We start from the raw sequence: 13,266 nt of genomic DNA on the forward strand, positions 1-13,266 counted from the left end.
GACGGAGAGAGAAAAGACTTGGCAAGGCAGCAACGGAAAGTAAACGCGAGTGAGCAAGGCTTCAGATTTCTTCTCTATTTAACTCTAGTTCTCTGGAGGAGGGAGGAGGGGGGGGGGGGGAGTCCAAACAAATGAATTCCCATTGCGATGAGAGAAAGAATGTTGTGGAAGGCATATGGTATGGCTAAGAGAGAGCGTGGAGACTGGACTCAAGTTGGAGTCCCTGACAGGGGGCTCGATTCAATCCGCCGCAGCGCGATTTCAGTTGAAAGGTCATCTCCGATTGAGCCGTTTATTGAACATTCATCTCCGATTGGACGTTTATCGTGAATGCGGTCTCTCGCTATAGCGCTGAACATCAGCGATACAGATTGAACAACCAAGCCCTCAGTCTTCCTTTCCCCCTTAGTCCCAAAACCCCTGCTTCCCCCTTAGTAAAATGCAGGGGAGTGGAATTGGGGTAAAGGTTCCAAAATATCCCCAATATGCTGGTTAAATCAAATCAAATGTATTTATATAGCCCTTCTTACATCACCTGATATCTCAAAGTGCTGTACAGAAACCCAGCCTAAAACCCCAAACAGCAGGCAATGCAGGTGTAGAAGCATGTTAGGGAGGATACTGGGGGCAGGAGACTGTTTGGTAACACAAGACTCTGGATAGTCAAAGGTAAAGTGGATAGGTGGGAGAAAGGCCCCAGTGTGAGGAAGAGAGAGGTGAGCAGAGAAAGAGGGGAAATAGTGAGAAGCAGTGAGATTGGGGCGGAGGGAGAAGAAAAAGGGAGGTGGGGGAGGCGCGCCTGATCATCAGTTTCCTGTCTACCAGCCCCCCCCCCCCCCCCCCTCTCTCTCCCCCCCTTCTTTTCCTGTCCAACCAGATGCTATTTCAGATTGTCTTGGCAATCTGAGGAATAACACGTCGAAGAGGGCCAGGATTCGGACACAATAAACAGGGCTCTGTTCCACTGAATTTACCAACCAAACCAAAGCCTCAAAGTCTCAAAATAGCCTCGGTCTTTTCCTGCCCGTGTGTCTTTCTGGAAAGACATTAGAACACAGACTATTATAGGAGTTATTATTGGAGGTATGCCCTGAATTACAATGAAACATCACAGAGAACTGTTTTGAATGCGAGAGTATATTTGAGTTTGATTTAAAGGACGGGGGACATCTCTGACGCACTTCCGTCAGTAAGTATCTGTGTGACATCAATGAGACATTTGAGGATGATAGTGAGGAAGGAAGGGCTGAATAGAGGGTTTGACCAAATGTTGTGTGTGTGTGTGTGCATATTTGTTTGTTTGTTTTCCCAGGGTTCATCGTTGGTAGGCCATGCTTACTGTCCCTCTGGCGTACACAACTAAGCTTCCTGCTCACTGCTATGTTACGGGGGAGTGGACCATTCCTTTCCTAGCGTTACAATACAATGACTACCATCTGTGCATTGTGAAGAGGAAGACTCCACTATGAAGTAAAGCAGGCTGGGGAGGGTGGCAGGACAGAACAATAGGGAATGATCTGGGCATCAGGAAAACAAGCTGTCGGTCCCTAGGACAGGAAGCGAAAGAGGAAGAGCACAGAAAGGCTCTATCTCTCTTAAAGGGGAGGAAAAATAGGGTCATTCTTAAAGGGGCGATAATGGAATTGGTTGTTGTAGGGGAAAATAATAAGGGAGTTGATTTCCCACCGGCCTTTCACTTCCATAGTAGCCATTATTCTTGTAGCTGTGCCCCGCTCCAGGGGTAACGTTACAGTGTGCTATTCGTAGAAGACACATCAATTCCTGCAAACGCCATGTGAGAAGGGACAGTAATATTGGGGATTTCCAGTACTCTGACTCTCATTGGTTGACATAAGAGAAGAGAGGGGAGGGATGAGAATAGATCATCACCCTATGTGATTGGTCCGCAGCGAGATCTCCAGTTCCCTCAGAACTTTAGTGGATTCCTGGACCCGCCTTCGGAACTTCTTGCGCGTGACTCCTGGGTCTAAGTAGCCCCGGAGCTTGGAGATGTAGGTGTGAGGAGGATTCTTCACTTGAAACCGTTCCTAATATAACACACGGGGGGGGGGGGGGGAAGAGGGTGGACAGAGTGAGCAGTGTAACATAATAGGGTTCCAACCAAAGACTAAACCTACACTGCAACAATATGTTTTTTTCGATCAAATCTATCAACATTGCTTCACAGCTTTTGGTGTTCGAACAAGACTAGATGTGCGGGTTTGTAGAGGTGTAGCTGTGGGATTGTTTGCTTGCAGTAGCCTACATGTGTCGTCGTATTTCAAGGAGTTTACCTGGTCGCAGATGAGGTCCCATTTCTTGTCATTGTCATACTGTCTGAGGAGCCTGGCTTTGTCGGGAGGAAGGTTCATGGAATTCTGAAACACAAGACAGACAAGATCTCATCAGACACACCCCAGTGCAAATATCAGAGCACGCATCTTTGTTGAGTCATACATGAATCATTTCATCATAATTGATCATTTCATGGCAGTTTCAGGGCTGACGATCATGCGTCAAGTATGTTGTGTTTTTAGAGGCCAATTTGGTGTTTTTATGGGGCCTATGACTTCACTTCCTGTCTTGACTTGTAGCATCCTGTTGCATGAGCTCATCCAAAACCCTCCTCTGCACCCCAAATGGCACCCTTTCCCATATTTAGCGCACTACTTTTGACAGAGCCCCAAAAGTAGTGCACTAAATAGGGAATTGGGTTCCATTTGGGAAGCACCCGTTCTCTGCGGTTGGTAATAAGCGTCTGAATCTTTCAGTAGTGACTACACTGCACTTTTTAACCACCGGCTAGCTAGTAGCTACAGCCTCTCTCTAAAACAGAAAGGAAATGGCTATTATTACTTGCTACTTACTATCTTATTGCTATCACTTATCCAGCCATAAAAACACTTAACACCACACAACATGAGAGAGGAGAACAGCCCACAGGCAACGGCCAAATGTTTTACTGCTGAGGCTCAAATTAAGACATTTAGCATGATTGCGCTAATTTGTCATTTGACAACTATCCCATTTTATGTCTCTACTCCACCCTCGTGAGCGTTAACACACACCATACAGTATAACACAGACGTGTGTGTGTGTTCGTTCCATGACATGGGCCTCTGCCTCGGGGTAAAGACTTCCTACCATGAGTCATGAGACCATAAACAGAGGTCAGTGGTCAACTCTGAAATCTCTTCGACACCAGGAAGTGCAACAATACGAGGCTGTTAGTTACAGCTAGCTCCTCTCCTCGCCACCCGGTCATGTGTAACTGATCGCCTCAGCATTTCTCTTTGAAGAGACCATGAAGGTTTTGCTCTGTTTTCACAGTCCTGCTCAGACTCAGGGCCCCTCATTTTACATCCCACGTAGACGGAGCCCCACAGCCAAACCACACATATGCACACGCACACACGCACCAATACAGACACACACACCACAAACTGCCTGTCAGCTTGACCTGTGACCCTCAGCTACAACTTACCCCTGCCCTCACCTCCTAACACACAGGCTCTTTCTCAATTCATCTTTCCTCGTTCATCTTTCCTTACTCCTCGCCGCCTCCTTTAAAGAAAGTCTGAGGTGAGAGACCTCCAACGTGGTTGAGAAGGAGGCTAGGAGATGGGATGTGAGGAATTGCAGAAAGGCTCATTGAGAAAGAGCTACACTAACTGAGCGTGAAGAGATCCCCACCCGGACCCCTCATGATCCTCTGAACCATTCAACCATTAGTAGTAAGCAATTCAGCTTTTAGCTGTGAATGTGTACAAGATGAAAAGTGCCAATGAACCAATAAACCACCAATAAACCACAGCATGTGGTGAGGCATCATGCCCCCATGGACTTTCCTATGCTATTCCTATCGCTACAATGATTCACAGCAGTGGAATATCACATATAAAGTGTATTTTTATTTATTTTCCACAATGCAGTGGGGTGATTGGATCTTTCCATCAGCAGCACGTGTGCAGCATGAATCATGTCGGACTGGCTGTCTGAGAGGCTGGATGAGGACTGTGGCACATTGCTTCTTTTCTGTGCAGTATTGCTGGAGTAGCCTGGAAATCCTGACTGAGCGTGAAATTGAGCCGTGTACAGACTGGATTTCCAGGCTACTGCCGAGGGTGCCGTTGACTCCTGACTCCGATGTCTGCTGGGAGTCAGACTTCGATAAGACGCTGCTCCTAAAACACACAATCTGAAGCTGAAAAATCACATAGCGACTCAACTTTACTCTACATTTGCCGGCTTTGTTTAAAACCACACTGACAGAAAGCGCAACTATAATCACTGATCCTTTGAACGTCTACAGAGTACTCGTTAAACTTTCTGAAAATAAATGACAAATAACAGAATGCAAAGCTGCCTGCCTGAGGGGGGGAAAAAAATCTTTCTTGAAAGCCTCTAAAAATTAACAATTATTTGACTCACAAAAAAAACGTCTCTGAGGAGAACTACTGTAGGGTTCTCGGACCTGAAGGACTGAAGTGGAGTGATCAGTGAGAATCTGTTACATTAGGCTTCTTTGACAAAACATTGCCTTCCAAATGGCACCCTATTCCCTATTTAGTGCGCTACCCATTGGCGCTGGTCAAAAGTAGTCAACTAGACCAAAACCCACACAGCTCCGAAAAAAACCATGAGCATTCCAGATGTCCAGAATTACACAAGGAATGTGTCCTGTTAATAACGGTACAAATTTGCTCTAAATTCTCTCACTCCCTCTTTCCTTTCCTTCTTTTCTCTCTTGGGGGGAGAATGTTACCTACCACAGTCTCTCCCTTTCTTCTCTATTTCTCCTCTCTCGCTCTCTCTCTTTATTTCTCTCTCTCTCTCTCTCTCTCTCTCTCTCTCTCTTTATTTCTCCTCTCTCTCTCTCTCTCTCTTTATTTCTCCTCTCTCTCTCTCTCTCTCTCTTTATTTCTCCTCTCTCTCTCTCTCTCTCTCTCTCTTTATTTCTCTCTCTCTCTCTCTCTCTCTCTCTCTCTTTATTTCTCTCTCTCTCTCTTTATTTCTCCTCTCTCTCTCTTTATTTCTCTCTCTTTATTTCTCTCTCTCTCTCTTTATTTCTCTCTCTCTCCCCCTCGGAGGGTTGTCGCCGCGTGAGCTCCATCTCATTCATTCCAAATGTCAGAAACAGGATGGGACAACTGACCACAAAGTTTGATATCCAACAATACTTTCAAACTTGAGATATTTCAGAATCTCAGACAGTAACAAATACAGCTGATGACACTTGTGGTTTACCACCAGTTCAGTACAGTAACGTTGTATACGGCGTCTGTCAGCTTCTTGGGGGGGAAAGACACAGTAGGACTGAGTGGTCTAAACAGTATTTATGGGCTTCATTGGCGGATCCAGACAGACACTCTGTCAACGTAAATAGTCTGTATTTCTTCATTGTTAATCCTGTAAGGACGAGAGAACTACGAATGTTTGCTGAGTGGGTGTCACTACCACAGTTCCCAGTACAGTTCATCATGTGAAATAAGTCCGGCTCCAATGCAAACAACCCAGTGATAATGAAACTACATGCGACGACGATAAGATCGAACAAACAACCTCACATCCGATCCAGGATCTGCCACAGCCAAGCGTAGTCCCAGGTCTGTTTATGCTGTCTTGCCAACTCCAGATCTGGGATCAGGCTAGCGTCAGCCCAGAACCTATTTCCTCACGCTCAGCCTCAACTAGCCGTGCAGATTAAGGAAGAACCGCCGGGCACAATACAGGCACAGAGCAGGGTTCACTACTCTCCTAATTGAATTGTGTAGTACACACAGCCTACTCTGCACTAGCCCTAAAAAACAGAGAGCAAGAGAGAGACACAGAGACAGAGAGAGACAGAGACACTGAGACACAGAGAGAGACACAGAGACACAGAGAAAGAGACACAGAGAGAGAGAGACACTGAGACACAGAAAGAGAAACAGAGACACAGAGACACAGAGAAAGAGACACAGAGAGAGACAAAGAGAGACACAGACAGAGAGACACAGACAGAGAGACACACAGAGAGAGACACAGAGAGTGAGACAGAGAGTGAGACAGAGAGAGAGACAGAGAGAGATACAGAGACAGAGAGAGCGAGACAGACACAGAGAGACACAGAGAGAGAGAAACAGAGAGACAGACACAGAGAGACAGAGACACAGAAAGACACAGAGAGAGACAGACACAGAGAGCTTCCTGTATTGTAGTTATTAGTTTAAATCCTAAAGAGCAAAATGTGTTCCCTGAATAACAACATGAAAATCTCTGTCAGCTTTCTGGTAAAGAACATTGTATAATATTTAAAGCAAGGGGCCGGGGCATAACGTTTGTTCATTGTGTCATATTAATATGTTTTTATTATCCAAATATGAACCTTTTTACAAAGAAAAACAGACGATATTAGGCTACTTATCTACTCGTTGTTCCTGTTCCTGAAGGCGGCGCCATGATCTCTAACATGAAAACCCACCAAACAGCTCAATGTTTTTTATTTATTTATTTTTATTTCACCTTTATTTAACCAGGTAGGCTAGTTGAGAACAAGTTCTCATTTGCAATTGCAACCTGGCCAAGATAAAGCATAGCAATTCGACACACAACAACACAGAGTTACACATGGAATAAACTAAACATAGTCAATAATACAGTAGAACAAAAGAAAACAAAAAGTCTATATACAGTGAGTGCAAATGAGGTAAGATAAGGGAGTTAAGGCAATAAATAGGCCATGGTGGTGAAGTAATTACAATATAGCAATTAAACACTGGATTGGTAGATGCGCAGAAGCTGGATGTGCAAGTAGAGATACTGGGGTACAAAGGAGCAAGATAAATAAATAAATACCGTATGGGAATGAAGTAGGTAAAAAGCCCATCTATGTACAGGTGCAGTGATCTGTGAGCTGCTCTGACAGCTGGTGCTTAAAGCTAGTGAGGGAGACATGAGTCTCCAGCTTCAGAGATTTTTGCAGTTCGTTCCAGTCATTGGCAGCAGAGAACTGGATGGAAAGATGACCAAAGGAGGAATTGGCTTTGGGGGTGACCAGTGAGATATACCTGCTGGAGTGCGTGCTACGAGTGGGTGCTGCTATGGTGACCAGTGAGCTGAGATAAGGGGTTGCAACAATTTCGGCAGATAATTTTAGAAAGAGAGGGTCCAGATTGTCTAGCCCGGCTGATTTGTAGGGGTCCAGATTTTGCAGCTCTTTCAGAACATCAGCTATCTGGATTTGGGTAAAGGAGAAATGGTGGGGGATTTGGCGGGTTGCTGTGGAGGGTGCCGGGCAGTTGACCGGGGTGGGGGTAGCCAGGTGGAAAGCATGGCCAGCCGTAGAGAAATGCTTATTGAAATTCTCAATTATAGTGGATTTATCGGTGGTGACAGTGTTTCCTAGCCTCAGAGCAGTGGGCAGCTGGGAGGAGGTGCTCTTATTCTCCATGGACTTTACAGTGTCCCAGAACTTTTTTGAGTTAGTACTACAGGATGCAAATTTCTGTTTGAAAAAACTAGCCTTAGCTTTCCTAACTGCCTGTGTATATTTGTTCCTAACTTCCCTGAAAAGTTGCATATCACGGGGGGCAACCTGATGTTCAGGTTTATGTCCAGGTTTGTTTTTCCCCTAACGGTTAAAGCCCAGTAGAACACACACAGCTGTGTGTATGTGTGTACCGTACATACAGGTACATGTATATGGGTGTGTGCGGCTGTATAATTAAGCAATAAGGCCCGAGTGGGTGTGGTATATTGCCAATATACCAATGCTAACGGCTGTTCTCACGCACGACGCAACGTGGAGTGCCTGGATGCAGCCCTTAGCCGTGGTATATTAGCCAAATTCCACAAACCCCAGACGTGCCTTATAGACTGGTTACCAATATAATTAGAACAGTAAAACAGTATGTTTTTGTCAGACCCGTACGATACGGTCTAATATACCACGGCTTTCAGCCAATCAGCATTCAGGGCTCGAACCACCAAGTTTCTAACGTTGCTTTAAAAGCATGACAGACCAGAGGAAGACTAGGAGTGTCTCTACTGTTTCTCCAGGCCACCTGACTGCAACACACACACACACACTGACACAGAGTGGTTGCCTCGAGCTAGATTTGGGTAATTGGAGCAACATAACCCAATTTAGCTAACTTCATTTGACTTTCTACATCCTGTGTTTACAAGAAGAAGCTAAGAAAAGTATCACAGCAAAATAATACTATTCCAACAGAGTTAGCACCTCTCCGGATAGTTTTGGAATGAGGAAAAATACAGTGACGCAGGAAGAAAAGTGTGGCGCTTTCGTCGTAGTCTCACGCTGCCCACTAGCAAACCCAGCAAAGGTCTGTCTTGTTTGACCTGAGATTGATCGGCCTGACAAAGGAGTGAATACACAGCTTTGTGTTGATTCTGTGAAGTCAATGCCATTCCCATCCTTTGACATTTGAGCTATTGTTCCCCCCCCCAATAGCATATTGCAGGACAATAGCCAGTGTGCAGGACCAATATGTTTCCCCGTTGATCAAACAAGGCACAAACAGGGCCTGAGCCTGGTAACAACACAAAAACTGTACAAATATACACATCCAACCCTTATTCTCCTTGCCTGGTGACCATAGGAGTTGGCAGGCTAGCAAAACAGATCTGGGAACAGGCATTTATTCTCATAAAGTCTATGGCCAACCTAATCAGTTATACCAGTTGTATTATGACCAGGAGTGAGTGAGTGAGTGAGTGAGTGAGTGAGTGAGTGAGTGAGTGAGTGAGTGAGTGAGTGAGTGAGTGAGTGAGTGAGTGAGTGAGTGAGTGAGTGAGTGAGTGAGTGAGTGAGTGAGTGAGTGAGTGAGTGAGTGAGTGAGTGAGTGAGTGAGAGAGAGAGAATGAACAGTCATTCTCGGACGTCATAATCAACAGGCAACTCATGTGCCCTATTACTCCAGCCAGTTCTCTTGCTGAGTCTGCCTCAGTGATTACCACTTATCCTCTAGTTCAGTTCAGGACCTGCAAAGCAGCCAGACTAGTAGCCTTGTCTGAGCCAGAGCAGCCCGCAGGACAGGATGTCTATCGTAGGGCCTTAAAGCAGCCAGACGCTCCCAAATAAACGACTGAGAAAAACACGGCAGACCAACAGGACGTTTCTCAAGCTACTTTCCCACAGATTCAACACCTACAGAGATAACAAAGGACAGATATACTGCACTGAACCAAATGAGACCATTACTCATAGGCTACATCCCCTTCAGCAGGGTTTCCCAAAATCGGTTTGATTGTGTTGCTGGTTGGTGTCCAGATATCAGACATCAGTTTATTTCACCAACATCTCTGTAGTTCACTGCTCAAAAAAATAAAGGGACCACTTCAACAACATAATGTAACTCCAAGTCAATCACACTTCTGTGAAATCAAACTGTCCACTTAGGAAGCAACACTGATTGACAATACATTTCACATACTGTTGTGCAAATGGAATAGACAACAGGTGGAAATTATAGGTATTTAGCAAGACACCCCCAATAAAATGAGTGGTTCTGCAGGTGGGACCACAGACCACTTCTCAGTTCCTATGCTTCCTGGCTGATGTTTTGGTCACTTTTGAATGCTGGCGGTGCTTTCACTCTAGTGATAGCATGAGACAGAGTCTACAACCCACACAAGTGGCTCAGGTAGTGCAGCTCATCCAGGATGGCACATCAATGCGAGATGTGGCAAGAAGGTTTGCTGTGTCTGTCAGCGTAGTGTCCAGAGCATGGTGGCACTACCAGGAGACAGGCCAATACATCAGGAGACGTGGAGGAGGGCAACAACCCAGCAGCAGGACCGCTACCTCCGCCTTTGTGCAAGGAGGATCAGGAGGAGCACTGCCAGAGCCCTGCAAAATGACCTCCAGCAGGCCTCAAATGTGCATGTGTCTGCTCAAACGGTCAGAAACAGACTCCATGAGGGTGGTATGAGGGCCCGACGTCCACAGGTGGGGGTTGTGCTTACAGCCCAACACCGTGCAGGACGTTTGGCATTTGCCAGAGAACACCAAGATTGGCAAATTCGCCACTGGCGCCCTGTGCTCTTCACAGATGAAAGCAGGTTCACACTGAGCACATGTGACAGACGTGACAGTGTCTGGAGATGCCGTTCTGCTGCCTGCAAAATCCTCCAGCATGACCGGTTTGGCAGTGGGTCAGTCATGGTGTGGGGTGGCATTTTTTGGGGGGGGCCGCACAGCCCTCCATGTGCTCGCCAGAGGTAGCCTGACTGCCATTAGGTACCGAGATGAGATCCTCAGACCCCTTGTGAGACCATATGCTGGTGTAGTTGGCCCTGGGTTCCTCCTAATGCAAGACAATGCTAGACCTCATGTGGCTAGAGTGTGTCAGCAGTTCCTGCAAGAGGAAGGCATTGATGCTATGGACTGGCCCGCCCGTTCCCCAGACCTGAATCCAATTGAGCACATCTGGGACATCATGTCTCGCTCCATCCACCAATGCCACGTTGCACCACAGACTGTCCAGGAGTTGGTGGATGCTTTAGTCCAGGTCTGGGAGGAGATCCCTCAGGAGACCATCAGCCACCTCATCAGGAGCATGCCCAGGCATTGTAGGGAGGTCATACAGGCACATGGAGGCCACACACACTACTAAGCCTCATTTTGACTTATTTTAAGGACATTACATCAAAGTTGGATCAGCCTGTAGTGTGGTTTTCCACTTTAATTTTGAGTGTGACTCCAAATCCAGACCTCCATGGGTTGATAAATTTGATTTCCATTGATAATTTTTGTGTGATTTTGTTGTCAGCACATTCAACTATGTAAAGAAAAAAGTATTTAATAAGAATATTTCATTCATTCATTCAGATCTAGAATGTGTTATTTTAGTGTTCCCTTTATTCTTTTGAGCAGTGTATATTCTCAAACACAAACATGCCCAAAAAAGAGCTCCATGTTTGAGCTAAATCCATGTAAATCTGGGAGTTTTACTGAACGCTCTCATTAAGTACTGACTAAGCAGACATATATACAGTATATATACAGTTGAAGTCGGAAGTTTACATACACTTAGGTTGGAGTCATTAAAACTTGTATTTCAACCACTCCACAAATGACTTGTTAACAAACTATAGTTTTGTCATGTGGGTTAGGACATCTACTTTGTGCATGACACAAGTAATGTTTCCAACAATTGTTTACAGACAGATTCACTTATATCTCACTGTAACACAATTCCAGTGGGTCAGACGTTTACATACACTAAGTTGACTGTGCTTTTAAACATCTTGTAAAATTCCAGAAAATGATGTCATGGCTTTAGAAGCTTCTGATAGACTAATTGACATAATTTGAATCAATTGTGTGCCTGTGGATGTATTTCAAGGCCTACCTTCAAACTCAGTGTCTCTTTGCTTGACATCATGGGAAAATAAAAATAAATCAGGCAAGACCTCAGAAAAAAAATTGTAGACCTCCACAAGTCTGGTTCATCCTTGGGAGCAATTTACAGACACCTGAAGGTACCACGTTCATCTGTACAAACAATAGTACCAAGTAGAGGTCGACCGATTATGATTTTTCACCGCCGATACCGATTATTGGAGGACCAAAAAAAGCCGCGGCCGATTTTTATTTTATTTATTTGTAATAATAATAATAATAATAATGACAATTACAACAATACTGAATGAACACTTATTTTAACTTAATATAATACATCAATAAAATCAATTTAGCCTCAAGTAAATAATGAAACATGTTCAATTTGGTTTAAATAATGCAAAAACAAAGTGTTGGAGAAGAAAGTAAAAGTGCAATATGTGCCATGTAAGAAAGCTAACGTTTCAGTTCCTTGCTCAGAACATGAGAACATATGAAAGCTGGTGGTTCCTTTTAACATGAGTCTTCAATATTCCGGGGAGGGGTTTTAGGTTGTAGTTATTCTAGGACTATTTCCCTCTATACCATTTGTATTTCATTAACCTTTGACTATTGGATGTTCTTATAGGCACTTTAGTATTGCCAGTGTAACAGTATAGCTTCCATCCCTCTCCTCGCTCCTCCCTGGGCTCGAACCAGCAACACAACGACAACAGCCACCATCGAAGCAGCGTTACCCATGCAGAGCAAGGGGAACAACTACTAGAAGGCTCAGAGCGAGTGACGTTTGAAACGCTATTAGCGCGCGCTGACTAGCTAGCCATTTCACTTCGGGTACACCAACCTCATCTCGGGAGTTGATAGGCTTGAAGTCATAAACAGCGCAATGCTTGACGCACAATGAAGAGCTGCTGGCAAAACACAAGAAAGTGCTGTTTGAATGAATGTTTAAGCACCTGCTTCTGCCTACCACCGCTCAGTCAGATACTTAGATACTTGTATGCTCAGTCAGATTATATGCAACGCAGGACACGCTAGATAATATCTAGTAATATCATGAACCATGTGTAGTTAACTAGTTATTATGATTGATTGTTTTTTATAAGATAAGTTTAATGCTAGCTAGCAACTTACCTTGGCTTACTGCATTCGCGTAACAGGCAGTCTCCTTGTGGAGTGCAAGGAGAGAGAGGCAGGTCGTTATTGTGTTGGACTAGTTGCAAGATTGCAAGATTGGATTCCCCGAGCTGACAAGGTGAAAATCTGTCGTTCTGCCCATGAACAAAGCAGTTAACCCACCGTTCCTAGGCCGTCTGAAAATAAGAATGTGTTCTTAACTGACTTGACTAGTTAAATAGGTATAAAGGTATACAAAAATATATACAGTGGGGCCAAAAAGTATTCAGCCACCAATTGTGCAAGTTATCCCACTTAAAAAGATGAGAGAAGCCTGTAATTTTCATCATAGGTACACTTCAACTATGACAGACAAAATGAGAAAAATAAATCCAGAAAATCACATTGTAGGATTTTTTATGAATGTATTTGCAAATTATGGTGGAAAACAAGTATTTGGTCACCTACAAACAAGCAAGATTTCTGGCTCTCACAGACCTGTAACTTCTTCTTTAAGAGGCTCCTCTGTCCTCCACTCGTTACCTGTATTAATGGCACCTGTTTGAACTTGTTATCAGTATAAAAGACACCTGTCCACAACCTCAAACAGTCACACTCCAAACTCCACTATGGCCAAGACCAAAGAGCTGTCAAAGGACAGAACTGAAAAAGTGTGTGCGAGCAAGGAGGCCTACAAACCTGACTCCATTACACCAGCTCTGTCAGGAGGAATTAGTCAAAATTCACCCACCTTATTGTGGGAAGCTTGTGGAAGGCAACCCGAAAAGTTTGACCCAAGTTAA

General features: G+C 44.7%; 1 protein-coding gene across 5 annotated transcripts in view; it reads right to left on the minus strand.

The window, feature by feature from the left end:
• LOC115102556 (formin-like 3) overlaps positions 1-13,266 on the minus strand; it is a 57,260-nt gene that overhangs the window by 24,084 nt on the left and 19,910 nt on the right. For all 5 annotated transcript variants that reach the window (XM_029622643.2, XM_029622646.2, XM_029622644.1 and 2 more), the window contains exons 2-3: positions 2,295-2,378; positions 1,891-2,048 (exon numbers count right to left, since the gene is read on the minus strand). In XM_029622643.2, coding sequence (XP_029478503.1) covers positions 1,891-2,048; positions 2,295-2,378 — 242 coding nt within the window. The remainder of the gene's footprint in view (positions 1-1,890; positions 2,049-2,294; positions 2,379-13,266) is intronic.

This window comes from Oncorhynchus nerka, linkage group LG20, assembly GCF_034236695.1.
Source record: "Oncorhynchus nerka isolate Pitt River linkage group LG20, Oner_Uvic_2.0, whole genome shotgun sequence".
Classification (NCBI taxonomy): Eukaryota; Metazoa; Chordata; class Actinopteri; order Salmoniformes; family Salmonidae; genus Oncorhynchus; species Oncorhynchus nerka.